This window comes from Humulus lupulus, chromosome 1 (assembly GCF_963169125.1).
Source record: "Humulus lupulus chromosome 1, drHumLupu1.1, whole genome shotgun sequence".
Classification (NCBI taxonomy): Eukaryota; Viridiplantae; Streptophyta; class Magnoliopsida; order Rosales; family Cannabaceae; genus Humulus; species Humulus lupulus.
The window spans coordinates 157,263,697-157,290,945 of NC_084793.1; the positions used below are offsets into that span (position 1 = coordinate 157,263,697).

Genomic DNA, 27,249 nt, shown 5'->3' on the forward strand with positions numbered 1-27,249 from the left:
TCACCCTCTCCAGCAATCCATGCTCCTCTAACATTTTCTTCAATTTAGTTAACCTCCCGGAACCCCTATAAGTCATACGACCGACAAAATGATCCTCTATGGGGAACTCAAGCGGTGGGATACGTTGGGTGGCATCTGTAAAATATCAAAAGAGAGAGAGAGAGAATTAATTAAAATTACAAAAAAAAAACTCAATACATCGATATGCCATCAAAATACCATCGATTTGGCATCGCAGCAATAAAAAAAAATCAACATATACACATATGTATCAAAATACCATCGTAATTGATGTTACCAAACAACAAACAAACTATTGATATGCCATCGAAATATCATCGATTATGCATCAAATATCTTTCAAACATATAACAAATAAAAGCCATTGACACCGCATCGAAATAACATCGATTTAGCATCAATACATCATCATCTAAATGTATGGCATCGAATAACCATCAACATGGCATCCAAATAACATTGAAATTATTATATTTATCAAAAGAAAACTAAAACTTGGAAAGCATCGATACACCATCGAAAATAACATCGATGGACATTTAACAAATAACAACTGAAAACGAAGCAATCAACGAATCAACATCGAAATGACATCGATGGACATTTAACAAACAACAACTGAAACTAAGCAACCATCGAATCAACATCAAAATAACATAGACATTGCATCGATTTTATACAAATTAAAACTGAAAACTATGCAAGCATCGAAATACCATCGATTTAGCATCGAAATGCTATCGATTTACCATCGTCTTTATTTATTGATGCATCAATTAAGCATCGATTGAGCATCGAAATGACATCGAATGAACATCGACCAACCAAAAATTTATAGAATTTAAACTCAATCTTCCAAAATAATGCAGATAGAATCTAACCCATTTCAAGCAATATTTTTGCAAAATTGAGATTAAAATCCTATATTAGAATTGTTTGAAGTGGTGTAATCTCTTTCACTATTCAATTTTTTTTTAGAAAAAAAAATGGAGCTTATCGTTGATGTTGATGGAGAAGATGGCGGCCGACAACAGCAGAGTGCCCCTCAGTTTGTGAGGGTCTTGGAGAGAGAGAGTTCCAACTAAGGGAGAGAGAGAGTGTTTGAATGTTAGAGATATTTTTGTAAAAAAAAATTGAAACTGTCATCCATATATATTTGACACATTAAGTTATGTTGAAATTTTAAAAAGTTTCACTATATTAGAGTACAAATACCTTGAAATTTCCCTTTTACTTTGAGTTGAGGTATAGATGGATGATGTTGCAAAATATATCTGTTAATAAAATTAAAATTTTTGTTTTAGAGAAAAAAAGAGAGAAAAGAAAAGAAATGAAAAGTAGGGCGGGAAACCCCATCGGCCGTTGTCACTTACACAATCCTGTCCAGTGTCTGTAACCCCAAACCAAAGCCGCCATGTCGGGCGGGCGTAGCAGTATCAGAGTTCTCAACGTGGCGGAGAAACCATCGGTTGCGAAGTCGGTAGCGGGCATTCTGTCTCGGAACCAAGGGCTTCGAGTGAGGGACGGGCGTTCTCGATACAACAGGATATTCGAGTTCGCTTACTCCATCAATGGCCAACCCACACATATGCTCGTCACCTCCGTCACCGGCCACCTTATGGAGCTCGAATTCGAAGACCGCTTTCGAAAATGGCATTCCTGCGACCCCGCCCATCTTTTCCAGGCTCCCGTACGCAAATTTGTTCCAGATGACAAACTCGATATCAAGAGGACGCTCGAGGAGGAAGCTCGGAGGTGTCAATGGCTTGTGCTCTGGCTCGACTGCGATCGTGAAGGAGAGAACATCGCTTTCGAAGTCGTTCAAGTTTGCACCGCCGTTAATCCTCATCTTACTATTAGGAGAGCCCATTTCTCTGCATTGATTGATAGGTTCTATCTTCTTCTTCTTCTGCTTGTTACTACTTGGTTATTGTTTCATACTGATGAATTTGTACTCTTGCTTTTTTGTTTTTGTTTTGTTTATAATAATCCCATTTCTCTGAACAGGTTCTAATGTCCTTTTTCTTGTTTAATAATATTTTTATTTTTTCTAAGCAATAAACCCATCTTTTTCTTGATTATTAAGTGTTTGGTTTTGATGAAATCTCAGAGACATTCACGAGGCTGCTCAGAATCTTGTTCCGCCTAATAAATTTTTTGCAGATGCAGTGGATGCTCGGCAAGTCAGTAGCTTTCCTCACCAAGCCAAACACTTTTTAATTCAGATTCATCTTTGTAGGTGTTTCAATTTTGTTTTCGGTTGCAGGAAATAGATCTTCGTATTGGTGCTTCTTTTACCAGGTTTCAGACTATGTTGTTGAGAGATGCATTTGTTATTGATGCTGCTAATGATGAGAGAAACCTTGTTCTAAGTTATGGTCCTTGTCAGGTATGTGTTTCATGCCAGCTTGAATACCAATGAATGACAGAACTGATTTCAGTTTTTGATTATTAGTTGTTTTGCATTTCCAATTTTTACTCCTTTTTCTCTATACAGTTTCCTACACTTGGATTCGTCGTTGAGCGTTATTGGGAAGTACAATCACATGAGCCAGAAGAATTCTGGGTCATCAACTGTTCCCACAAATCTGATGAAGGCATTGCAACTTTCAATTGGATGTAAGCTTTCCAGACATTTATGCAGAATTTTTATTCTTTTTTACTTTACTCGTCATTATTTTTACAGGACTAAAAATAATATACTTTTAAACATGCAGGCGTGGTCATTTGTTTGATTACACTTGTACTGTTGTAATTTATGAGATGTGTGTCCAGGAGCCCACTGCAATTGTAAGCGAACTTGAGATGTGCATACTGAGGTCTTTGAATTATTTATTTAAACAGATTATTTATTTATTTTTTCGGGTTCACTTTAGGTCACAGATGTTAGAAAGCAGGAGAAGCTTAAGTATCCTCCACATCCTTTGAATACTATTGAGCTTGAAAAGCGTGCTTCGCGATACTTTCGGATGAGTTCTGAACATACCATGAAGGTGAGCATTTGGCACCCCGCAGTTTCTCATCTTTGTTTTAATTGATAATATCATACCTATTGAAGTAGAAATCTAGCAGTTTATATGAATCGGTTGATAATTTTATTTTTTCCCTCTTGGTGGCGGCCAAACTTGATGTAATGAATTACACATTTTTCTTTTTATAGGTGGCGGAAGATCTTTACCAAGCAGGTTTTATTAGTTATCCTCGCACAGAGACTGATTCATTTTCTCAGAGGACTAATTTGCATGTAGGTAACTGTTTACAACTTGAAAGAAGTAAAAATTTTGTTGTTGAATTTATCTGCATAGATAATTGAAAATTGGTTGGACATTAATTTTCAGAAATGAAATTTATTGATTGTAAACAATGGTGAAGGGAATTGTATTCTTGTATATTTCATTGAGTAAATAGCATGTATTTATATACAAACTTGGGAGCTATTCTAGGAAACTAGCATAATAAAGGAAACTAATTAGTCCTACTTTGTAGCTAATTATACAGCTAATATATATCTAACACTCTCCTCAAGTTGGAGCATATATGTTAATCATGCCTAGCTTGTTACAAAAATAATCAATGCACACCCTATTTAAAGCTTTTGTGAAGATGTCCCCTAGTTGTTCTCCAATCTTCACATATTTTGTGGAAATTAAACCTTGCTGATTTTTCTCGCGAACAAAATGACAATTAATTTCGATATGTTTAGTTCGCTCATGAAATACAGAATTAGATGCAATGTGAAGAGCAGTTTGGTTGTCACACCACAATTTTGCTGTTAATGAAGTTTTAGGTCCTACTTCAGTCAAGAGTTGATATATCCACATTATCTCACACACAGACTATGCCATAGCTCGATATTCTGACTCTGCACTGGATCGTGACACAACGTTTTGCTTCTTACTCTTCCATGAGACCAAATTCCCTCCAACAAAGACACAATATCCTGAAGTGGATTTTCTATCTATTTTGGAACCTGTCCAATCTGCATCCGAAAAACATTTAATATGAGTGTGCCCATTATTTGTATGCACAATACCACATCCAAGTGGTCGTTTCATGTAACACAAAATTTACTCCAATGCTGCTCAATGATGAATTGTTGGAGATGACATAAATTGACTCACAATGTTGACTTAATATGCAATATTTGGACGAGTCACAGTAAGGTAATTCAACTTCCCAACCAATCTTCGATATCTCTCAGGACCTTCAAATAGTTCCCCATCTCCTTCAAATAGTTCCCCATCTCCTGTAAGGTGCATGTTCGGAGTCATTGGAGTTTTACAAGGCTTTGCTCCCAGTTTTCCTATCTCAATTAACAAATCAAGGACATATTTTCACTGAGATAGAAAGATATATTTTTTACTTCTCATAGTGCACGCGTCGGCGCGTGGGTGTTGTCGCCGATTCTTCAGGCGACGCATGGGGCTCACGCAGTAGGATTCTGGCGACCAAACTCTGAGGTTTTGTCGATCGGCGGCTGGGCGGTCTGATGGTGCCGACGGTGAGAGTCCAAGTACTCTCTAAATAGGGTTTCCGAAAAATGGAACCCTAAGAAAGATAAATAACAAACCCTAATTGCAAATCCCAATTTTGTGATAAATCCTAATTTCGAGTTTCGAATTATTCTCTGATACCATGTAAACAATAGTGAAGAGAATTGTATTCTTGTATATTTCATTGAGAAAATAACATGTATTTATACACAAACTTGAGAGCTATTCTAGGAAACTAGGAGAATAAAAGAAACTAATTAGTTCTAATTTATAGCTAATTATACAACTAATATATATCTAACATTGATCAAGTAGGTAAGTACGAAAAACATTAGTAAATATAAGATGCATGGGAGGAATTAAAAGAAAGTAAATTTAGAGATGATGAAACAGTATGAAAATTGAAATTTCTTATCAAAGAGTGATGAAGAAACAAACCTTGAATGGCAGAAAACTACATTTGAATGAATGTTGAAGAAAGTATCTTAATATACAGGTAGAACTGAGAGAGATGTTGAAGTCAAACGTGCTCCATAACCCTACTGGTTATGGGAAGAAAAATATTTCCTTTTCTGGTTAGAAGTATTGAAGCTTTAGAACAACACACAAGGTGTTCATGATGACCCTTTCCGGGGATGGAGGATCAGTTCGAATTTGTGAGACGACTAGGTTAACGGGTTATGAGATTTCGTTAACTTTAGACGCATCTTGGTGGCTGTTAGAAGAGGTGAAAAGGATGATTGGTACTAAAGTCAATCTCAGGGTAAATCGGAGGACAACTTTCAGAAATAATTCCATAAGGGTGCTGTTGGATTGTTTTCAGAATGTCAGAGGAGTTTTTTTGAAGATTTCAGTCCTCAAAAACAGGGTTATTAATTCGATTATTATTCCAGAGGAGGATTTCGCCAAGGGCTGGAAAGGGCTAGTGGATTGTTTGAATCATTTGGTTAGGAAGAAAGATCTTTATTCTCAAGGGGATTTCGGAAGGAAGGTGGACAAATTGGTTTCTTGGGCTTCATAGTTAAGAGGAATTCAAATCCGGGGTCCTTGGTAGAGAAGGAAGCGAATGTTACAGGTGAAAAGATGTTAGAGGAAGGCCAAGCGTTTGACTCTGGGAAAGAGTCAGTTTTTGATTGGCAATGTGCAGTTTTTATGTTTAGAAAGGATAGTCGATTACCTTGGTCAGCTATTCAAGAGGGAGTGCAGCAATGGTGGGGAAAAAAGTTAAGGGTCTCTAGATTCTCAGATGATAGTCATACTTTGGTGTGCTAATGTGAGGGAGCAGGAAAGGTTGGTTTCTATTGGTTCGGTGACCATTCAGGGTCTTTCAACGATTACTTTTGTTAAATGGAGCTGGAAAAGTCAAATGATGGAGAGGAGAATTTCGTGTAAACATGAATGGATAGGTGTTGAAGGGATCCCTTTGAATTTATGGAATCACCATGTTTTTAAGGTCATTGGTTCTCTCTGTGGAGGGTTGTTAGATATTGATAAAGACACTTTACAGGGGAAGAATTTTTTCTGCGCTCATCTTAAAATGGCTGGGGATGTTTCTGGATTTATTCCCAGCTTTATCTCCCTTCCGTACAATGGAGAAAGACTCTCTGCGCCTGTTTGGATGTCAGAAGGAAGGAGGGAAGGAGGCCAAGTGTGCCAGACAAGTCTGGATGAGGAAATTACCCAGGGAGGAGGCGACTGGACCAGAAGTTTCAGGAGGGATTCAGGCGGAGGAGATAGGGGATCTCGGCATCGAAAGGGAGATGTTTAGCAAGGGAGATGGTGGCAGTGAGGAGGGTGGCACAGTGGTCAGCGGGGTGAGAAGGCACTGATTTCTGGGCATTTAATTGCTCCGGTTTCTTCGGCAGGATTCTAGGAGCTGGTCAGCACAACCCGTAACCGATGCTTGCCATTAAAGAGAATTTTTAAGAGATTGATGGCAGATCTGTCTTTTAAAAATTTGGGATTGGCCCAACACGTGTAAGGGTATTGAAAAGGTGGAGGATGTTATGTCTTACAAGTGGCAAATTGGGGATTTTATTATCTCTTTTTCATTTGATCTTTTGGGCTGGTATTTCATCTTTGCAAATGAGCCTTCCTCTTTTAGGGTGGATTTTAGCCCGTGGGCTCTCTTCAATCCAACAGGAGCTTTTAAGGGCTTGGTTCGTTGTCATATGGGTTGTTCAAGTTCGACCTTTATGCTAAGTATTCTCAAGGGAGTTAAACCAAAAAAGCGTGATAGTTTCGTTCAAGGGAATATTGTTTTTTGGGATGACTCGGCTAGGAAGATCACTTCTTCAAAACGTTGTGTGCTGTTTGAGAATATAGAGGAGATTGATTCAGAATTTGATTCGACGAGGGCTGGTTGAAAAGTTTATTTTCGTAAGAATTCCAAGCCTAGTGAAACAAACATGATTATTTTAGAAGATCGGGGGGGATGTCTGTTCCTGACCCAGTTTTGGAAGAGGAAAATTTTGTTTATCCAGTCATTGAAGAGCTTGATTCGTGCAGTTCGGAAGATGAAGATGTGGATGGGGTGAGTGATGGTGAAAAGGTGGATGATGAGGAAAACGTGGTACAGGTGAGAAGCTTGTGGGATGATAAGAGTATTGCTGAAGGTTCCCCGTTTAGTACTGTAGACAGGGGCGAGTGCGATAATCAGTTGTTGGAGGGAGATACTAAGCAGGCTGAGCAAGTCGATCCTGAGGCTATTGTGAGAAGAGAAGAAGATATGGTGACAGAGTCTTCCAGGCTTCTCAATACCATGGTCTCTTTGGGTATTTTGGTGGTTACAAGAGATAAGGGGGAGAAGAATATAGGTAATTCTGTAAGTCTGTCTCAGAAGAGTTACCGTGAATTATGAAAGCTAAGCTTCAATGTTAATTATGAGAAAAGGAGGAAGAGAGGTATGGGGTATAGTTATGACTTATGAAGATTCTGTCTTGGAATGTGAGGGGGTGTGGCAACAAAGAAAAACGAAAAGCAGTTAAGGAATCAATCTGTAAAGTTAATCCAGATATAATCGTTCTACAAGAGGTAAAAAAGTCTTCAGTAGATAGAATATTCATCGAGAGTGTTTGGAGGTCAAGGTTTAGAGCTTGGATTTATCAGCAGGCGTTAGGTCGTTCGGGAGGTACCCTGGTAGTTTGGGATACAAGGACTGTCTCTGTTATTGACTCCTTAGTTGGAGATTATTCAGTTTCTGTTTGTTTGGAGGCTGAAGGGAAGGCTCCTTGGTGGTTCTCTAGAGTGTATGGGCCTGTTGTGTTTGGCAAAAGAGATAGTTTTTAGGATGAATTAGCAGGGTTGAGTGCTATTTGTGGTGAAAATTGGTGTATTGGGGGAGATTTTAATGTGGTCAGGCGTGTTGATGAGAAATTGAATAGCGAGACTAATACAAGGAGTATGAAGATGTTCGATGCTTTGATTAGAGAGTTAAAATTAGTGGATCCCAAACTTCAAAATGGTCGGTTCACATGGTTGAATTATAGACATAAGCCTATTTGTTGTAGGTTGGATAGGTTCCTGTACACTCCCTCATGGTTAGGAATTTATTCTTTTGTTCGGCAGGAAGTTTTGGTTAGGGTAGTGTCTGATCATAGTCCGGTGGTGTTAGATTCTTGCCCCCCGTATTGGGGGCCTTCAGCTTTCAGGTTTGATAACACCTGGTTGGATCATAAGGATTTCTCTAGTAATTTTCAGAATTGGTGGGCTTTGGCTAAGGTCCAAGGGTGACCGGGTTTTCGGTTTATGTCGAAGCTAGCTTTTGTTCGAGATAAGATTAAGGGGTGGAGTCGGGAAATCTTTGGGAATAGGAAAATGCATAAACAGATGTTGGAAAGGAGATTATTCGTATTGGACAGATTAGGGGAGGGGGGGGCGTGGAATGAGAATCTTCAATTGGAACGTTCAAAGGTGAAGGAAGAATGGCAGCTGATTGTTTTTGAGGAAGAGCGAAGTGTTTGGTTTAAGGTGAAGTGTCAATGGGCAAAAGAGGGGATGCTAATTCCAAACTTTTTCATAGTATTCTTAGTGCTCGAAAAGCTAGAAACTTCATTTCTAGGTTAGAGGAAGAGGATGGAACTATTTTGGAAAATGAGGCGGACATTGAAAAAGCTATTGTGGCTTTTTACTCTTCTTTGTACTCGGTGGTTTCCAGAATTTGGATTGGGGTGGATGGGATCTATTGGTCTCCAATTCAGTCGGTCATGGCCTCTCTTATTGAGCAGCCTTTTTCAGAGGATGAAATTAGACAAGCAGTTTTTGATTGTGATGGTTCTAAGGCCCCTGGGTCAGATGGATTTTCCATGGCAGTTTATCAAAACAATTGGGATATTGTGAAAAATGACATTTTGGAAGTTTTTCAAGGATTTTTCAATGACGGAGTCATTCATGGGAGGACCAATGAAACTTATATATGCCTTATTCTAAAGAAATTAAACAGTTGTCGGGTGAGGGATTTTAGGCCTATTTGTCTTGTCACTAGCCTCTACAAAATTATTTCAAAAGTGTTGGCTTATAGGCTTCGAGGAGTTCTTACAGACACTATTGCGGAGTCTCAAGGAGCCTTTGTGGAGGGTAGGCAAATTTTGGACACGGTTTTGATCGCTAACGAGGCGGTAGAGGAATACAGAAGCAGGGGCCAAAAAGGGTGGGTGTTTAAAGTTGATTTTACAAATGCGTATGATTGTGTGGATTGGGGGTTCTTGGATATGGTTTTGGATAAGAAAGGTTTTGATGTAGTATGGAGGAAATGGATGCGAGGGTGCTTGTCTTCCACGTCTTTCTCCGTCTTTTTAAATGGTCACCCAAGGGGAAGTTTCAAAGGATCGAGGGGTCTTCGCAAAGGGGACTCTTTGTCCCCTTTCTTGTTTACTTTGGTGGTGGATGTTTTGGGCAGATTGATTGATAAGGCTAAAAGTGCCTCGGCTTTTAGAGGCTTTGAAGTGGGGAAGGATAGAGTCGACGTCAGTCATCTTCAGTTTGCAGATGATACGATTTTTTTTGCTAACGATGAGGAGTCCTTGGATGTGCTTTTGGATATTTTAAAGGTCTTCAGCGTTGTGTCTTGATTATCTATTAATTTGAAGAAATGTTAGCTGTTGGGGATTAATCTGTCCAAGGAGTTAGTAGATCAGTAGGCTAGTGGGATTGGTTGTGAAGTGGGAGAATGGCCTATTCAGTATTTGGGCCTTCCATTGGGGGCTTCTCCTTGCTCCAAAGTGTTCTGGCAACCTGTGATCTCTAAATGTGCTAAACGGTTGGATAGCTGGAAGAGCGCTTTTCTGTCAAGAGGTGGTAGGTTAACTCTTATTCAATCGGTTTGGTCTTCTATCCCAGTGTATTACCTGTTGCTTTTTCGCATCCCTAAGAGTGTGGTGGGGGTTATTGAGAAAATGATGTGTGATTTTTTGTGGGAGGGTGCGGATCAGTCAGGTGTCAATCACTTGGTATCCTGGTTGGATGTTTGTAAGTCTCGAAATCAAGGTGGTTTGGGAATTGGAAATTTGGTGTCGAGGAACAAGGCTTTTCTTATGAAATGGTTGTGGCGGTTTCCTTTGGAAAGTAGGTCTTTGTGGCATAGGGTGGTTAAAAGTAGGTATGGTGCAGATGGTGGCCATTGGGATACAAATTTTGGGGGGAGATTGTCTGCTCGGGGTCCATGGAGAGATATCTTGAATTTGTATGAGGATTATAGGCGTCTGGTCAAATTTAAGGTGGGAAGGGGAGATAGGATTCGTTTTTGGGAGGATGTTTGGATTGGTGGTTCATCCTTGAAGTCGCATTTCCCTGATTTATTCAGGGTGTCCAAGGCTGAGAATTTATCGATCAAAGACCTTGTAGCAGTGGAGGGTGGTTGGAGTTCGAGCAACATAAGTTGGGATTTGAGATTCAGAAGAAATTTATTTGATAGGGAGGTTCTTAGTCTGGTTGAGTTGTTGCAATTGCTTCAGAATGTGGATCTACTCAATTTTGGAGGATAAGAGGATCTGGATTCCTGCAATAGCGGTGTTTTCAATTGCAAGACAGCCTTTCATAGTTTGAGCTACACTCATTTAGGCCCAGAGGTGTCTTGGGCTAAGAGGTTATGGAAGAGTGCCGTTCCTTCGAAAGTTAAAGTGTTTGGTTGGCTGCTATTCTTGGATAAGTTAAATGTCAATGATAATTTGTAAAGGAGAAGACCTTTTCAGGTGTTGCCGCTCAATTGGTGTGTTTGCTGTAAGAATGAGGGTGAGTCAGTGAGCCATTTATTCCTGGAGTGCTCTTTCTCCAGGGCTTTGTGGGGTAAAGTGTATAATGAGTTCGGGTTCTCTTGGAGTATGCCTTCATCGTGTTCTCAATTTTATTTAAGTCAGTTAGAGGGAGGAAAAAGGAAGGCCCGTTTATGGCAAAGTACTGTGTTGGGCACTTTTTGGGCAATTTGGTTGGAGAGAAATAGTAGGATTTTTGAAGAGTCTTCCTGTTCTGTGGACTCTCTTTGGGATAAAATTAGGTTCTAGGTTGCAACGTGGGTGTATAGATCGAAAGGTTTTGAGGAAGTTTATTTTTTGGATTTGTGTAGGGAGTGGGCGTTTTTGTGGCAGTAAATTATTTTTGTTTTTACCACGGTATTCCTCCGCCATAAGTGAGGGTTCTTAATGTTATTGAATAGAGATCTCCTTCGATCTCTGTCTCTTTTTTCAAAAAAAAAAAACTACATTTGAATGTATATCAAAATTTGGATTTTTAACTACGTAGGTTGACGTTTGCACAAAAAGGGATGTATGAAAGTATTTGAAATTGCTTAAGCTTCTTGTTTTAGGATATATTGGTCAAGCTTCTACCTTTTGATCCCGTCTTGATGTAGGAAATTTTACCTATCAACATTGATCTTGTATGTGCTATAGAAAAATCTTAATAATGGACTTCCTCGCATGTAAAATGTACTGGTTGACAAAGAGTACCTCAGTTCTACTCTTGTATTTTCATAACCTCCACAATAATTTGCTGAAATATTCAAATTTTATGTTCTGATCCCTATATGTGAATTCTAAATTTATAGGAAATTAATAGTTTAGTTGGTGCTCTTTTAAGTTTCACTTATTTATTTAATTTTTTCAGCAATATTTTTTGTTTATTATTTTTTGTCCAATGTTTGGAGGTTATTTTGAACTTTATTAACTTTGCGTTTTCCAGATTATAGCCAGCTTTGATTGGATATTATGAGCCAGCTTTGATTGGACATTATGTTATGTCATCCTTGTTTGCCTTTATCACCTTCATTAGTAAGCCTACTAGTTATAGTAGCTATTGAGGTAACGTACTGATCTCTTAACTTGATAGGCTATAGTGGAAGAACAACAAGGGCATCCTGTTTGGGGATCATATGCACAAAGATTATTAGACCCTGGGGCTGGAATTTGGAGAAACCCTAGTAATGGTGGACATGATGACAAGGCTCATCCACCAATCCACCCTACAAAGTTCTTCGCTGGAGAACGAGCATGGAGTCAAGATCACCTTGTAAGACACCATTTTTATATATATATATATGCCCAAGCAAAGCATTAGTATGTTTTCCTGATAAGTTACTATTTTTCAGAGGTTGTACGAACTAGTTGTTCGGCATTTCCTGGCATGTGTCTCACAGCCAGCTGTAGGGGCTGAAACTACTGTCGAAATTGATATCGCTGGAGAATTGTTCTCTGCAGCAGGGAGGGTCATACTAGCAGTGAGTTTTTTGCTGCATTCCCAGTTCTATTTTATTTTTTGAAGTGAAAATTTGCCTCATTTTATTTATGGGTTAATGAATAGTAACATCACCAGTTTTTAGGACAAGTCTTATACATCTTTAATGAAGCTCTGAGAAACCTTAATCAACACAATTTGAATTGATTTTTCATGATTTATGGGCTGATGTAATTTAAATATCTGAGATACTATCACTAATAATGACCATGAATGAATCCCCTCTTTTCAGTCGCTGACAATGGGGAATGGGGCAGGGATGAGTGACATTTATGGCACCACCTGCCCTGTCCCCTTCCCCGTTTAGAATTTTTTTATTTATTATATGTATGATTATTGTAATAAATATCTTCCTTTGTTTTTATTTTCATACAATGCATATATTTATACATATTATATTTTAAATTTGCGATCTTTTTATTAATGTGTATATATATTGATTATGTTTTAGTTTTTGTTTTAAATAATTTAATTTAATTTTCTTTGTTACATAAATTGGATCTCCATCGGAGATTAGGTGGAGTGGGGATGGGGATGGGGACGGGGACGGGGCGCTTAATTGGGAGATGGGGACGGGGAGGCATTCCCCACCTTGTTTCCATCCCTATTGACAACCAATGCTCCATTCGTTTTTAAATGTTGGGCTCCAATATGGTTGCTAATGTGACATTACTCTTATGAGGTTATTCTTTATAACTGATGCATTTTTAGTTTATTTAAAAATGTAAAGTTTCATTAGAGATCGTTATTTGACATTATACATGTGTATATTTTTCTGAGTTTCAATCACGAACATTATGCTCAATACCATTGTCTCATCCTTTTAGACAACATTATATGGTATGCATTACGATTACCTGGATTGATCTAACATCTGGTACATTTTTGTGTTACTCTTATCCAGTTTTCTCACTTCTATTTTTATGTTGGAGTTTGGCGTTACAAAATACATGTTCTATCCTAGAAACTAATGGGCATTTGTTCTACCACCTAACTCCATGATACTGATACCTAGCTTTCTTTTGTTACAGAAAAACTACTTGGATGTATATCGCTTTGAATCTTGGGGAGGTTCATTGATACCAACTTATGTTGTGGGACAACAGGTTTGCTAATGATCTTGGTTTTTGCTCCGTGTGTGTGTTTTAGCCTAGTGGAAAGTGAATCTATTAGGATCCTACGTCAGTTAAGTATGAGATTAGTTGGTGGTTATAAACACTTGGGCATCCTCCTCTCATAGGCTAGTCTTTTGAGAGTGAGTTTTACTTGAGTAGTTATAAGAAAATCCCATAGGATTCGCTTTACCTTCCAAGAGGTAATATAAAATCCATCGAAATATTCAGATTCTTTTCTGCTAAAAACCTGTTGATTTACACATAAGTAACTTAAAAAAAATGTAAAAGTATAACATTGCAACCAATATATGACATTCCTATAAGATTCTCTTATACAACCAAATACAATTTTTACAGGTTTTCAGACAATCGTTATATCTTTTAATCTTCTCATTGATCAGAAATTTTGAAGTTTTCATACGAAATGACCCCTTAATACTTTTGTCCATAATTTTTTGAAAAACCTACAGTTTAGAGATGGTTGTTCTGTAGACTTCTCATCCATTTTACTTCACTGAACACGGAACCCAAAAAATTGGGCTAGAAAAGGCCTTCCTATTTGGATCGTTTCATGCACATTTGGAAGATCCATTATCTAGTAAAAGGTTTCTATTTGAGTTTTTATGAATATTGTTTGAGAATGGACTGAACAAGATTATTCGCTTTACATAATATTTTTTTATAAGAAATGATGTGGAAAATTAGCCTTGATAATCTTTATTGATATACTGTACAGGTATAAACAAATCTGGTATTTAATACCAAATATTCTAGATTAATTACAAATATTCTAGGGTAAATCAATTAGCCTAAAACTAAATAATCCAATTATAGTTTTTTTTTTTTTGAAAAAGAGAGGCCTTTGTCATAGATTGATCTCTTCTCAAATTTATTGAGAGCCCACACTTTTGGTGGAGGAATACCGTGGTAACAAAACAAGCAAGCCACCAAACCACCCACAACAGAACCCCTTCCCCCCAACACTAAAGCCAAAAATTACCCAATCTCTACCAAGATCCAAAAGGGAAACCCCCTCAAAACACTTGGATCTATATACCCAAGTTGCAACCCAAAACTTGATCTTATCCCAAATAGACTCCACTGAGATAGAGACACCTTCGAAAATTCTACTATTCCTTTCAAGCCATGAAGCCCAAAAAGTTGCAAGCAAACTTTCTAATAATTTAGCTTGGTTTCCTTATTGGAAAGATATTGAGTAAATGCTTAATATACAATATTTTCTACACACTCCCTCAAGTTGGTGCATAGAGATTCTACATGCCTAGTTTGCAAATTAACTCGTTTAAACTTTTTGTTGATAGCCCTTTAGTTAGTAAGTCAGCCTGTTGTTGCTTGCTAGGAATATATACAACACATAGTTCCTTTCCATCAATTTTTTCTTTAATGAAGTGTCTATCCACTTCAACATGCTTGGTGTTGTCATGATGGACTGGGTTGTGTGCTATGTTGATTGCTGACTTGCTGTCGCTGTACAACTTTAAAGGCTCGGTCCTTTGAAGTTTGATCCAAATTAATTTGCATACTCCTTGAGCAAGAGCTCTGAGTTCTGCTTTGGCACTACTTTGGGCTATCACTGTTTGCTTCTTACTCCTCCAAGTAACCAAGTTTCCCCATACTTTAGTACAATATCCTGTTGTTGATCTTCTATCTTCAACTGACCCTGCCCAATCTACATCTGTGAAGGCCTCAACATCTCTTTCCTCATTTTTTTTGAATAGCAATCAATTTCCTAGTGTTTTCTTCAAATAGCGTAAAATTCTGTATACAGCTTCCAAGTGTTCTTCGAATGGAATGTGCATGTATTGGCTAACTAAGCTCACATCAAATGCAATATCGGGACTATTGTGGGATAGGTAGATCAATTTTCCCCCTAATTGCTGGTTAACTTCTTTGTCAATTGGCTTCTCTTTTGTTGGTTTATACTTGCTTTTGGTTCATCTAGTGTTGTCACAGGTTTACAACCACACATTCCTAATTCCTTGAGTAGATCTAGGACATATTTCCTTTGAGACACATCAATTCCTTGCTTTGTTCTTGCAACCTCCATTCCTAGAAAATACTTCATTGATCCAAGATCTTTTACCTCAAACTCTTAGGCTAGCAAGCCTTTAAGTCTTTCTTGCTCTCCATAATCATCACCGGTGAGTATCATGTCATCAACATAGACAATGAAAATAGTTACCTTACCCTTTTGCAAGTGTTTGAAGAATAAGGTGTGATCCGATTGAGCCTGTTTATAGCCATATTGTTTTACCATCCGATTAAATCTTTCAAACCATCCCGTGGCGATTGTTTTAAGTTGTAGAGAGATTTTTTCAGATGACAGACATTTTCTTTTCCATATCTTTTCTCGGAGCCTGAAGGGATTCTCATGAAAACTTCCTCTTCCAAATGCTCATTGAGGAAGGCATTTTCGATGTCTAGTTGTTGTAGGGGCCAATCGAGATTTGTAGCCACTGATAGTAGAAACCTGACTGTGTTTAACTTGGCAATGGGTGCAAACGTCTCGTTGTATTCCACTCCATATGTTTGGGTGAATCCTTTTACAACTAGTCTCGCTTTGTATCGGTCTATCGTTCCATCAGCCTTGTGTTTAACTGTAAATACCCACTTACATGCAACCACATGTTTATCTCTAGGTCGATTGACTATTGTCCACATTGTGTTGGTTTCTATTGCCCCAATTTCCTCGTAGACTGCTTTCTTCCATTCTTTCTGCGAGAGGGCTTCAGTTATATCCTTAGGAACTACCACTGGCTCGACTTTTGCTAGGAAAACTTTATATTTCGGAGTTAGTCTACTATAACAGACATATTTAGAAATTGGATGTAGAGTACAACTTCAAACTCCCTTCCTCATGGTAGTAGGTAACTCAGATTCGGGTTCCACCATATTAGAAGGCTCAACATTAGGAACATCATTAGGCAAGATAGGATTGAGAGAATGATCACTTATATTAGGAACAATGTGTGGGTCAGATTCATGAGATGTTGGAGCAGTAGTTTGTTGTATTACCTGATGGTCCTTTGGTCGCCAAGAGTTAGCTAAAAGTTCTTTAGTTTGGGGCTGAGATTGTTGCTCAAATGTTCCTATGTCACATAGAGAAGGAGATGAGAGATTGAGGTGAATTGTTTGATCAATTTCTAGTGGGACATGAAGGACATCATAAAGAGTAATAGAGGGAGATAAATATATAGACCCTTTACCAGCCAAAGAGGAGAGGGAACCATCAACAATCTTAATTTTTTGAAATTTTTTGAGTACCTGGACAAGGAGTGTATGTGGTAAATAATAGACACCCCATTACATTTGTGTATGCTAGGAGGGATAAGGGGAAAGGAACGGCTCAGGAGTAGTTGTGTCCAGGGGGTATTTGTCATTTAAAGTTAGTTATGAGAGCTGTTATTAGGTGGGAATGGGGTGCATAATAATACAGTGAGGCTAGGATATATATAGCTGGTAAGAGTCAGTTGAAGTTTAGGCTGGAATTGGTAATTGTAACCACTTTTGGGAGAGACCAGGCTCTCGAATACCTGGGTATCAATACAACAGTATTCTCTACATTGTTTTGTGTTCTGTTTTCCATTTTTTCTGTCACTTTCCTTGCTGTTTTGGTTGTTCAAGATAGGGTTATCCTATCAAATTGGTTTCAGAGCCAACGATTTCTATGGGGCCGAAGAGAGATCTGCCGAGTGAGGTGCTTGAGGAGAAGATGGAGCTGATGCAGTCTGAATTTCGGAAGGAATTGGAAGAGTTGAGAGTGGAATTTCAACACCTTCCCAGAGAATTGGAGACGATGAAGACTGAAGTGTTAAGGTTACCTGCGATGGAGAAGAAGATGGACCTTCTGGTGGTTCATTTGGCCCAGTTGCTTCAAGCTTCGGGGAAGACGGGAAGTGGATCTTCAGCTGGGGAGGCCGACTGTCAGAGGCCAGTTTTGGAGGAGGAGCATCGGTCGGGGGTTCGATCTCCACAACCTAGGGCACAAACTTTTTCTCCAGCACCGCCTATCATCGGAGAGCAATCCAGCGGCCACCACGAACAGCAGCAACAGTCGTCGGAACCGTGGGGAGTTGCCCAGAATTTTGGCCAGGATTTTCGGCCACCTCGAATGGAGCTGCCTCTATTTTCAGGAGAAAATCCAGACGGCTGGGTTTATAAAACAGAACGCTACTTCTTGCTGATGCATCTTACGGAACCGCAGATGCTGGAAACGGCGATTATCGGATTGGATGGTGATGCCTTGACGTGGTTCCAGTGGGAGAACCAGAGAAGGCCGATTACGTCTTGGGCAAGTTTAAAACAGCAGCTTCTTCTCCGATTCAGAGCGTCGCCGGTGGGGTCGGTCTCGGAGGAGCTCTTGTCGATCACACAGACAACCACAGTTAAAGATTACAGGCTGCGTTGGGAGATGCTTGCATCCCGAGTCCCCGATGTTCCAGACCACGTGCTGGAAGGGAGCTTTGTTCGTGGGCTTCAAGAAAACATTAAGGCTGCCTTGCACATACTTCAGCCTGTGGGCTTGGCCAGTATTATGGATACGGCCCAAAGAATAGAAGGACACCAACTTATGCAAACGGGCCAGCCCATCAGACCAAATTTACCCAAGCAAACCTTAAGCCCAATAACTCCCAACAGAAACACTTACCATACTTTTCCCGTGAAATCAGCTGTAACGTCCCCTACATCTTCTTCTTCTAAGGCGGCGGCAACCATCCGAAGCAACTCTGTTCAGTAGCCTAAACCCCCACCATTTCGTAGATTGACAGAATCAGAGTACCAAGACAAGAAGGCCCGCGGGGTCTGTTTTCGTTGTGATAAAAAGTTTCACCGTGGACATGAATGTGATCAAAAAGTTTTGCAAGTATTGCTACTTTCGGATGAGGAGGATGTGATTCCAGCGGAAGAGTCGCCGCCCTTCTCCCCAGAAACCGAAGATCATTGTGAATCTGAAGAAACGTTGGCCACCCTTTCTCTGAATTCTCTGGTTGGAATTTCGTCGGCGCACACTATGAAGTTAGCTGGGCAGATTGCTAGTCGGCCAGTAACGGTGTTGATAGACAGCGGTGCGACCCATAATTTTATCTCAACAGAGATAGTGGCAGTAGTGGGTATGCCGATTACAGCCACCACTTGCTATGGAGTGCTCTTGGGGACGGGAGGAAAGGTCCGAACAGAGGGAATTTGTGCCAATGTAGAGCTGGATTTAGGAGCGTTGCGGGTTGTCACGGACTTTTTGCCATTGGAGCTCGGTGGGGCAGATGTGATTTTGGGTATTAAATGGTTGGAGACGCTGGGGAACATGCAGGTTAATTGGCGATCAATGGTGATGAAATTTGAGATGGGAGGGTCTTGGATTACACTACAAGGAGATCCCAGCCTTTGCAAATCTCCTATCTCACTCAAGGCGATGATTTTATCAGTAGAAGGGGAGGCTCAAGGATTTTGGGTTCAATTGGGAACGCTGTCCACTGAAGTTGTAAGCGAGCAACAGGCCATTCCGCAAGCAGTAGCATCGGTTTTAGAGGAGTTCCAGTCTGTGTTTGATATGCCAGCGGGGTTACTACCTTTACGGGCGCGGGAACACGCCATCATTCTTAAGGAAGGGGCGGGGCCGGTATCTGTCAGACCATACCGTTATGCTCAAGTTCAAAAGGATGAGATTGAGAGATTAGTCACTGAAATGCTTACTGCAGGAATAATTCAGCCAAGTAACAGTCCATTTTCGAGCCCGGTTTTGCTAGTTAGGAAGAAGGATGGGAGTTGGCGTTTTTGCGTGGATTATAGGGCCTTAAATAGAGAGACCGTGGCGGATAAGTTTCCGATTCCAGTCATAGATGAGCTGTTGGATGAACTTCATGGGGCTCAAGTGTTCACCAAACTTGATTTGAAGTCCGGTTACCACCAAATTCGGATGAAGGAAAGTGATATTGAGAAGACAGCCTTTCGTACACATGAAGGGCATTATGAATTTTTAGTAATGCCCTTTGGACTAACCAACGCCCTAGCCACTTTTCAGGCGCTTATGAATGAAGTGTTCCGCGATTTTTTGCGGAAGTTTGTGCTAGTGTTCTTTGATGACATCCTCATATATAGCCCGTCCTTGGAGGACCATCTCACTCACTTACATTTGGTCTTGGAACGCCTTAAAGCGCACAAGCTTTTTGCCAATAGGAAGAAGTGCATGTTCGCACAAGCGCAGGTGGAGTACTTGGGCCATGTGATTTCGGAAAAAGGGGTGGCTGCCGACCCAAGTAAGCTGGCTGTAATGGAGACTTGGCCAACACCGAGGACTATTAAGGAGCTAAGGGGTTTTTTGGGGCTCAACGGCTACTATCGGAAGTTTGTACAAGGGTATGGGAGCATAGCAAAGCCACTTACAGACCAGCTGCGAAAAGATTCTTATGGTTGGACAAAAGAGGCAGATTCGGCTTTTATTCAACTAAAGAAAGCCATGTGTACGGTACCGGTCTTAGCGCTGCCAAATTTTTCAGTTCCATTTGTGTTAGAAGCCGATGCGTCGGGGGCTGGTTTAGGGGCTGTTTTGATGCAAAATGGACGTCCCATAGCCTATTTCAGCCAAGTATTATCACCAAGAGCTCGCATGAAGTCTATATATGAAAGGGAACTCATGGCAATTGTTTTGGCAGTCCAAAAATGGAGACCTTACTTGTTGGGACGCAAGTTTTTGGTGAGGACGGATCAACGCAGTTTGAAGTACTTATTGGAGCAACGGTTGGTGGCCCTAGAACATCAAAAGTGGTTTACAAAGCTGCTGGGATATGACTTTGATATTCAGTTTCGACCGGGTTTGGAAAACAAGGCAGCGGATGCACTATCACGCCTACCGTGTGAATCGTTTTTGGCTGCCATCTCAGTCCCAAATGTCGTTTCCATTCCGAATCTTCAAGTTCATATTGCGACTCATCCAAATTTGTCCACCATAATGAAGCAATTGAAGGAGGGGCAGCAAGTAATGGGGTATACCTTAGTGCAAGATTGTTTGAAATATAAGGGGCGATTGGTCATTCCGTCTTCATCTCCTTTTATTCCATTATTATTACAGGAATATCACAGCAGTAACATGGGTGGACATTCCGGTGTGTTCAAGACGTTTCAAAGGATGGCCGCTGACTTATTTTGGCAAGGAATGCGAAGAGATGTACAGAAGTTTGTAGCGGAATGTGCGGTGTGCCAGCAGAACAAGTATTTAGCTCAATCTCCAGCGGGTTTGCTTCAGCCATTACCTATTCCAGACCAAGTTTGGGACGACATTTCAATGGATTTCATAGAGGGGCTGTCGAAATCTAACGGGTTTGACTCTATTTTCGTTGTGGTGGACCGTTTGAGTAAATATGCTCATTTTATACCCCTCCGTCACCCATTTACAGCGAGTTCTGTGGCAGCCAGCTTTGTGAGAGATGTTGTCAAACTCCATGGCGTACCACGTTCTATTGTTTCAGACCGCGACAAGGTATTCCTTAGTTTATTTTGGAAGGAGCTGTTTAGGCTACAAGGCACAAGTTTGAAGAAGAGTACAGCCTATCACCCACAATCTGACGGACAAACCGAGGTGGTCAACCGCTGCTTGGAAACTTATTTGCGGTGTTTTGTTGGTGTTAAACTAACCCAGTGGGCGAAATGGGTACCATGGGCAGAATATTGGTACAACACATCATTTCATTCAGCAGCTGGAATGACCCCGTTTCGTGCCTTATATCATAGGGATCCTCCTCCCCTTATACGCTTCGAACCAGCCAGCACTAAGGTTTCGGCAGTGGAGCAAACACTTCAAGAAAGGGATAATATTCTGGAGTTATTAAAACTGAACCTACATAGAGCTCAACAAAGAATGAAGACACAGGCTGATAAGAAAAGGAGGGATGTGCAATTTAAGGTGGGGGACTTGGTGTACTTAAAACTGAGACCATACAGGCAGAAAACAGTCGCTAAACGCGTCAATGAGAAGCTCTCTCAACGCTATTTTGGGCCATTTCCTATCCTGGAACGTATTGGGACAGTAGCTTATCGTCTTCAGCTTCCACCGGACGCCACAATACACCCTGTGTTTCATGTATCGCAGCTCAAAGGGGCTTTGGGACAAACCCAGCAACCATCCAAACTCCCTCCTGAATTAACAGCAGAATTAGAGTGGATTTTGACACTAGAAACTGTTCTGGAATTTCGGCCAGGCACCCAGAAAGCAGCCCCTCAAGCATTAATCAAATGGAGAAACATGTCGGAATGCGAAGCGACTTGGGAGGATTTTCGGGTAATTCAAGAGCAATTCCCAGACTTTCACCTTGAGGACAAGGTGAAACTTGTGGCCGGCGGTAGTGATAGACACCCCATTACATTTGTGTATGCTAGGAGGGATAAGGGGAAAGGAACGGCTCAGGGGTAGTTGTGTCCAAGGGGTATTTGTCATTTAAAGTTAGTTATGAGAGCTGTTATTAGGTGGGAATGGGGTGCATAATAATACAGTGAGGCTAGGATATATATAGCTGGTAAGAGTCAGTTGAAGTTTAGGCTGGAATTGGTAATTGTAACCACTTTTGGGAGAGACCAGGCTCTCGAATACCTGGGTATCAATACAACAATATTCTCTACATTGTTTTGTGTTCTGTTTTCCATTTTTTCTGTCACTTTCCTTGCTGTTTTGGTTGTTCAAGATAGGGTTATCCTATCAGTAAACTGATGGGACTGACCAGTCATGTGATCCGAGGCCCCTTAACCCACAATCCAGGCATAGTTTTGAACATTGAAGGCAGCGGAGGTACCTTGATGTGAAGAGGATGATAGAGCAGATGCAGTAGCATTCTTGGAGGTATTAAGCAACTGATGGAGTTGGGTGATCTGAGCTGGAATGAATGGGAAAGACTCAGATGGAGCGGTAATGAAGGGCTGGCCTTTCGAAGGGCACGAGCAGAGGAGGGAGACTTCCAACCAGAAGAGTTTTGTTGAGAGTGGCCATAAGGAAAGAGACGAAGGCTGAGAGAAAAAATGGAGGCTTCGAAGTTTCTAGTTTAGAGAGAAATCTTTGATACCATGTGGAAAATTAGCCTTTGAGAATCTTTATTGATAGAGAATAAGACCTTTAAATAGACACTGTACATATATAAACAAATATGATATTTAATACCAAATATTCTAGATTAATTACAAATATTCTAAGGTAAATCAAATAGCCTAAAACTAAATAATCTAATTATACTAACTTTCTAATAATTCAGCTTGGTTTTCTTATTGGAAAGATCCTGAGTAAATGCTTAATATACAATATTTTCTACAAATGAAAATAGTATTATTGATATTCACTTGAGATAATCAAGAGTATACTTGTTGTAAAGTTAATATTTATGAATCACCTGTCTTAATTCTATTTCTTTTTCTTTTTCGTGTTGTGCTCTTTCCTTAAGCCATGATTCTTTTCCTTCACTTGTGTGATGGCATTTAAAAGTATAGAGTTGTAATTAAATACAATTTCATTTTTTTTATTAAGAGAGTGGAATTTTATTATGTAATCTTTGTTTTTTTTTTCTTCATGTTTTTTCGTGGCTATGTCATGTTTTGATAGTGTGATACTGGTGGATCTTTCCACACCCCTTGTATTCTTTGATTATTTTAATACAAAGAAGTTTTGTTTCAAAAAAGAAAAAAAAATAGAAATTACAATTTAATTTTTTTACAACATGATAATAACTTTTTCAACTCTGTAAAACCTAAAATTGAAACTTCTACCTGAACATAATTTTGCTCAGTCTTATTTCATTGTCTGATTGATACTTATTTCCTCTTAAGAATGACATATTTTTTGTAGGCACAGGTTCTTGAATAACGTGCATTTATTACATTTTGCAGTTTATTCCAACCACGTTGACTCTTGATTCAGGAGTCACTAGACCACCACCACTTTTGAGTGAAGCAGATTTGCTGAGTTGTATGGACAAGGTGAGTAGAATATACACTCTGTTCCATCTGCTTTTATTTCTGTTAGCGGGTTTGTATATTTCTTTATTCCGTAATTATTACCGTGATATTGTGCTGACTTCTATGTTTTTTTACACATTATAGGAGGGCATTGGTACAGATGCAACAATGCATGATCACATAAAAAAGCTGCTGGATCGATTTTATGCAATCAAGGACGCAAACACTCGTTTCTCGCCCACCAATCTTGTAGGTTTATTTGCCCGTAAATCATTATGGGAATTTCCGCTTTCCAATATTGTGTTTGATAGTATTTCTCTTTTTTTGCATGTCAACTTGGATTCCTATTATAGTTTTTTAACTTAAAGAAAAAAGCTGGTTCAATGAGAGAGCACAACACAGTCAAGTTAAAAGATTTCTGTGGCTCTTTTATGTTCCTTTTTTAGTATACCAGATTAGGATATGTAAAGTATCGAGTAAAGTTGATGAAGTGCCCTGCCCACTTTACTCTGTTGTATTAGACCATACATTTGGCACATAAAGTCAATAATTGATATATTTGGCACAACTTTTACAATTGTACTCCAATGCACAATTGTGAAAATTGATACAAATATAAATCTTTCATTAATGCTCATTTAGTAATTATTGAAAATATAAAAAAAAAATTCCTTTTTATTTTATTATTATCTAAAAATCTAATTATATAAAAAAACTTCATTTACATTAAATGCTATACTAAAAGTAATAATAAAATATTAAAAATGACATAAAAATAAATAAAAAAGTAATTAATTAATGTTGCTCCAAATATACATCATGCTATATTCTATGCCAAATTTGGCACAACTTTTGACACACTATTGGAGCAACTTTTTGTAGAGTGTGCTATATTTTAGCACTACATCACTAATTTGGCACTCCATTGGAAATGTTCTAAGTGTCTAAAATCATGTATGAGTATTACATGTGATTTATTCTTCTTTGAAAGGTCCATTCACAATCACTAACTAAAAGATGATTGATAAACCACCTCTTACTTATATGTATGCTAGGAGTAGGAAGGCTAAGGGTGAGGGGGCAGAAGGCTAAGGGTGAGGGGGCAGTAGGAGATTGTTAGTGGTATGTGGGTTGGGTCTTAGTGTGGCTAAGGTGCATGGTCGCACAATAAGGAAGAGTATTAATAGAGAGAGTGGGAGCTGTTAGTCTTTGTGAAGAGTATTAATAAAGAGAGTGGGAGCTGTTAGTCTTTGTGAAGATATTGGTAGGCTTGTAACCGAAAGAGGGAGAGACCAGGCTCTCGAATTCCTAGTGTGCAATAGAGGCATTTTCTTTCATTCATTGTTTGTGCTGTTTGGCTAACCATTTGATTAGAATATCCTATCAAAGTGGTATCAGAGCACTCGATCGGCATGGGACCCAAAAAGGATTCTCAGCTGGAAGCCTTGGAGGAGCGGGTCGAAGCAATTCAGACGGAGGTTCGAACTGAATTTCAACAATTCCCCAAGGAATTGGAGCTGCTGAAGACTGAGGTTCAGAGGCTACCAACAATTGAAAAGATGGACTATTTGGTTACTCATTTGGCTCAGTTGCTGGAAGCTCCGGGCAAGCCCAACGTCAATACCACCGCAACTAGTGCAGATTGGCAACGTTGCACTTTGGAAGGGGACATTTCGTCGACTCCAGCTCCTACATTGTCGGGGGTACCGTCCGCACCTATTCCACCTGTGACTGGTTCCATTTCGTCGCCGCCTCCGATTTAGGTGGACTCATATTACTCCGGCCAGAGCTTCGTCCAGGGCTATTGCCCTCCTAGGATGGAGCTACCACTATTCATAGGAGACAATCCCGATGGTTGGATTTATCGGGCCGAGAGGTACTTTCTTCTTAGAAGGATGTCGGAGCCATTAATGTTGGAAACAACCATTGTTGGCTTGGATGGAGATGCCTTCACCTGGTTTCAGTGGGAGAACCAGCAACGTCCGATCACGTCTTGGGCGACATTGAATAAGTTCATCATTCTTCGATTCCGAGCTGTACCAGTCGGATCCATATCAGAGGAATTGGTGTCCATTACTCAGACGATTGCCGTGAAAGATTATCAGGTCCGATGGGAAATGTTAGCTTCAAGAGTACCGGATGTACCAGACCATATTCTCGAAGGGAGCTTTGCGAGAGGGCTCAAAGATGACATCAAAGCCGCCCTGCATATCCTCTAACCCATGGGTTTGACCGAGATTATGGATACGACCCAACGGGTGGAAGAAGGCCACCAATTGCTGAACAAGGGCCCAGTATCGCGGCCCACTTTGGCTAAGCCAAATCTGAGCCCAACTCCTTTCAGACATTCCTTGAACTTGTTTCTTGCCCGTTCCTTTACACCTCCAGTCACGACTTCCTCATCGCCGACATCTTCAGTCACATCTCGGCCTGCTGCTACCCAACCACCGAAACCACCGCCATTCCGCTGCCTAATGGAAGTTGAGTACCAGGACAAGAAGGTCCGTGGGGTTTGTTTCAAATGTGATAAGAACTTTTTTCGTGGGCATGAGTGATCAAAGCTGCTGCGAGTTTTACTAATGATTGATGAAGATGATTCAACACCTCCTAAAGAGTCTCCACCACCATCACCAGACTCTGGCGAGGCCGTGGTCACTAAGGAGACTCTAGCAACCCTTTCGCTTAACTCATTAGTGGGTATCACTTCGGCACATACTATGAAGCTTGCTGGTCACATCAGGCAGCAACCGGGTACAGTCTTAATTGATAGTGGGGCTACCCACAACTTCATTTTCATGGACGTGGTATCAACTACTGGCATTCCAATCAAAGCTACTACGTGTTATGGAGTCTTATTGGGCACGGGGGCAAGGTTAGGACAGAAGGGATTTGTGCACTAGTTGAATTAGATTTGGGGACTTTGAGGGTTGTGACTGATTTCTTGCCTTTGGAACTTGGTGGAGCTGATGTGATTTTGGGAATTAAGTGGTTAGAAACTCTTGGTAATATGCAAGTCAATTGGCGGACAATGGTAATGAAGTTCGAAATGGCGGGTGCTTGGGTAACTTTGCAAGGAGATCCTAGCTTGTGCAAATCTCCTATCTCCCTCAAGGCATTATCTTATCAGTGGAAAAAGAAGCACAAGGGTTTTGGGTACACTTTGGGGCTTTATCAAAGGATACACCGACTGGGCAGCAGCAAATTCCTTCGACAGTGGGCAGTTTACTTCAAGAGTTTGATTCAATGTTTGCTATGCCAGCAAAATTAACGCCTAGCCGAACTCTTGAGCATGCGATTACTCTTCGACCGGGGTCCGAACCAATATCACTGCACAAGTTCAGAAGGATGAGATTGAAAAGTTGGTGTTTGAGATGTTACAAGCAGGTATAATTCGACCAAGCACAAGCCCTTTTTCGAGCCCGGTGCTACTAGTCAAGAAGAAGGATGGGAGTTAGCGTTTTTGCATTGATTATAGAGCATTGAATCGGGCGACTGTGGCTGATAAGTTTCTGATTCCGGTGATAGATGAGCTATTGGATGAGCTTCATGGGGCTTAGGTGTTCTCCAAGTTGGATTTGAAGTCGGGGTATCACCAAATTCGTGTGACGACTCGAGATGTGGAGAAGACGACTTTTCACTCATGAGCGGCACTATGAGTTCTTTGTCATGCCCTTTGGTCTTACGAATGCACCGACAACTTTCCAAGTTGTTCTCCAAGTTGGATTTGAAGTCGGGGTATCACCAAATTCGAGTGACGACTCGGGATGTGGAGAAGACGACTTTTCACACTCATGAGTGGCACTATGAGTTCTTTGTCATGCCCTTTGGTCTTACGAATGCACCGACAACTTTCCAAGTCCTTACGATTGAGGTTTTTCGTGATTATTTGAGGAAGTTTGTATTGGTGTTTTTTGATGACATTTTGGTCAATAGTGCTTCGTTGG

At 40.3% G+C, this 27,249-nt stretch overlaps 1 protein-coding gene across 1 annotated transcript in view; it reads left to right on the top strand.

Moving 5' to 3' along the window:
• The first annotated feature begins 1,284 nt into the window (after positions 1–1,284).
• The window catches only part of LOC133799562 (DNA topoisomerase 3-alpha), a 96,463-nt gene continuing 70,498 nt past the window's right edge, over positions 1,285–27,249 (top strand). Inside the window, exons 1-12 of the mRNA XM_062237569.1 lie at positions 1,285–1,911; positions 2,132–2,204; positions 2,288–2,410; positions 2,519–2,640; positions 2,739–2,811; positions 2,898–3,014; positions 3,182–3,265; positions 11,835–12,014; positions 12,094–12,222; positions 13,271–13,345; positions 23,237–23,326; positions 23,450–23,554. Coding sequence (XP_062093553.1) covers positions 1,436–1,911; positions 2,132–2,204; positions 2,288–2,410; positions 2,519–2,640; positions 2,739–2,811; positions 2,898–3,014; positions 3,182–3,265; positions 11,835–12,014; positions 12,094–12,222; positions 13,271–13,345; positions 23,237–23,326; positions 23,450–23,554 — 1,647 coding nt within the window. The 5' untranslated portion in view covers positions 1,285–1,435. The remainder of the gene's footprint in view (positions 1,912–2,131; positions 2,205–2,287; positions 2,411–2,518; positions 2,641–2,738; positions 2,812–2,897; positions 3,015–3,181; positions 3,266–11,834; positions 12,015–12,093; positions 12,223–13,270; positions 13,346–23,236; positions 23,327–23,449; positions 23,555–27,249) is intronic.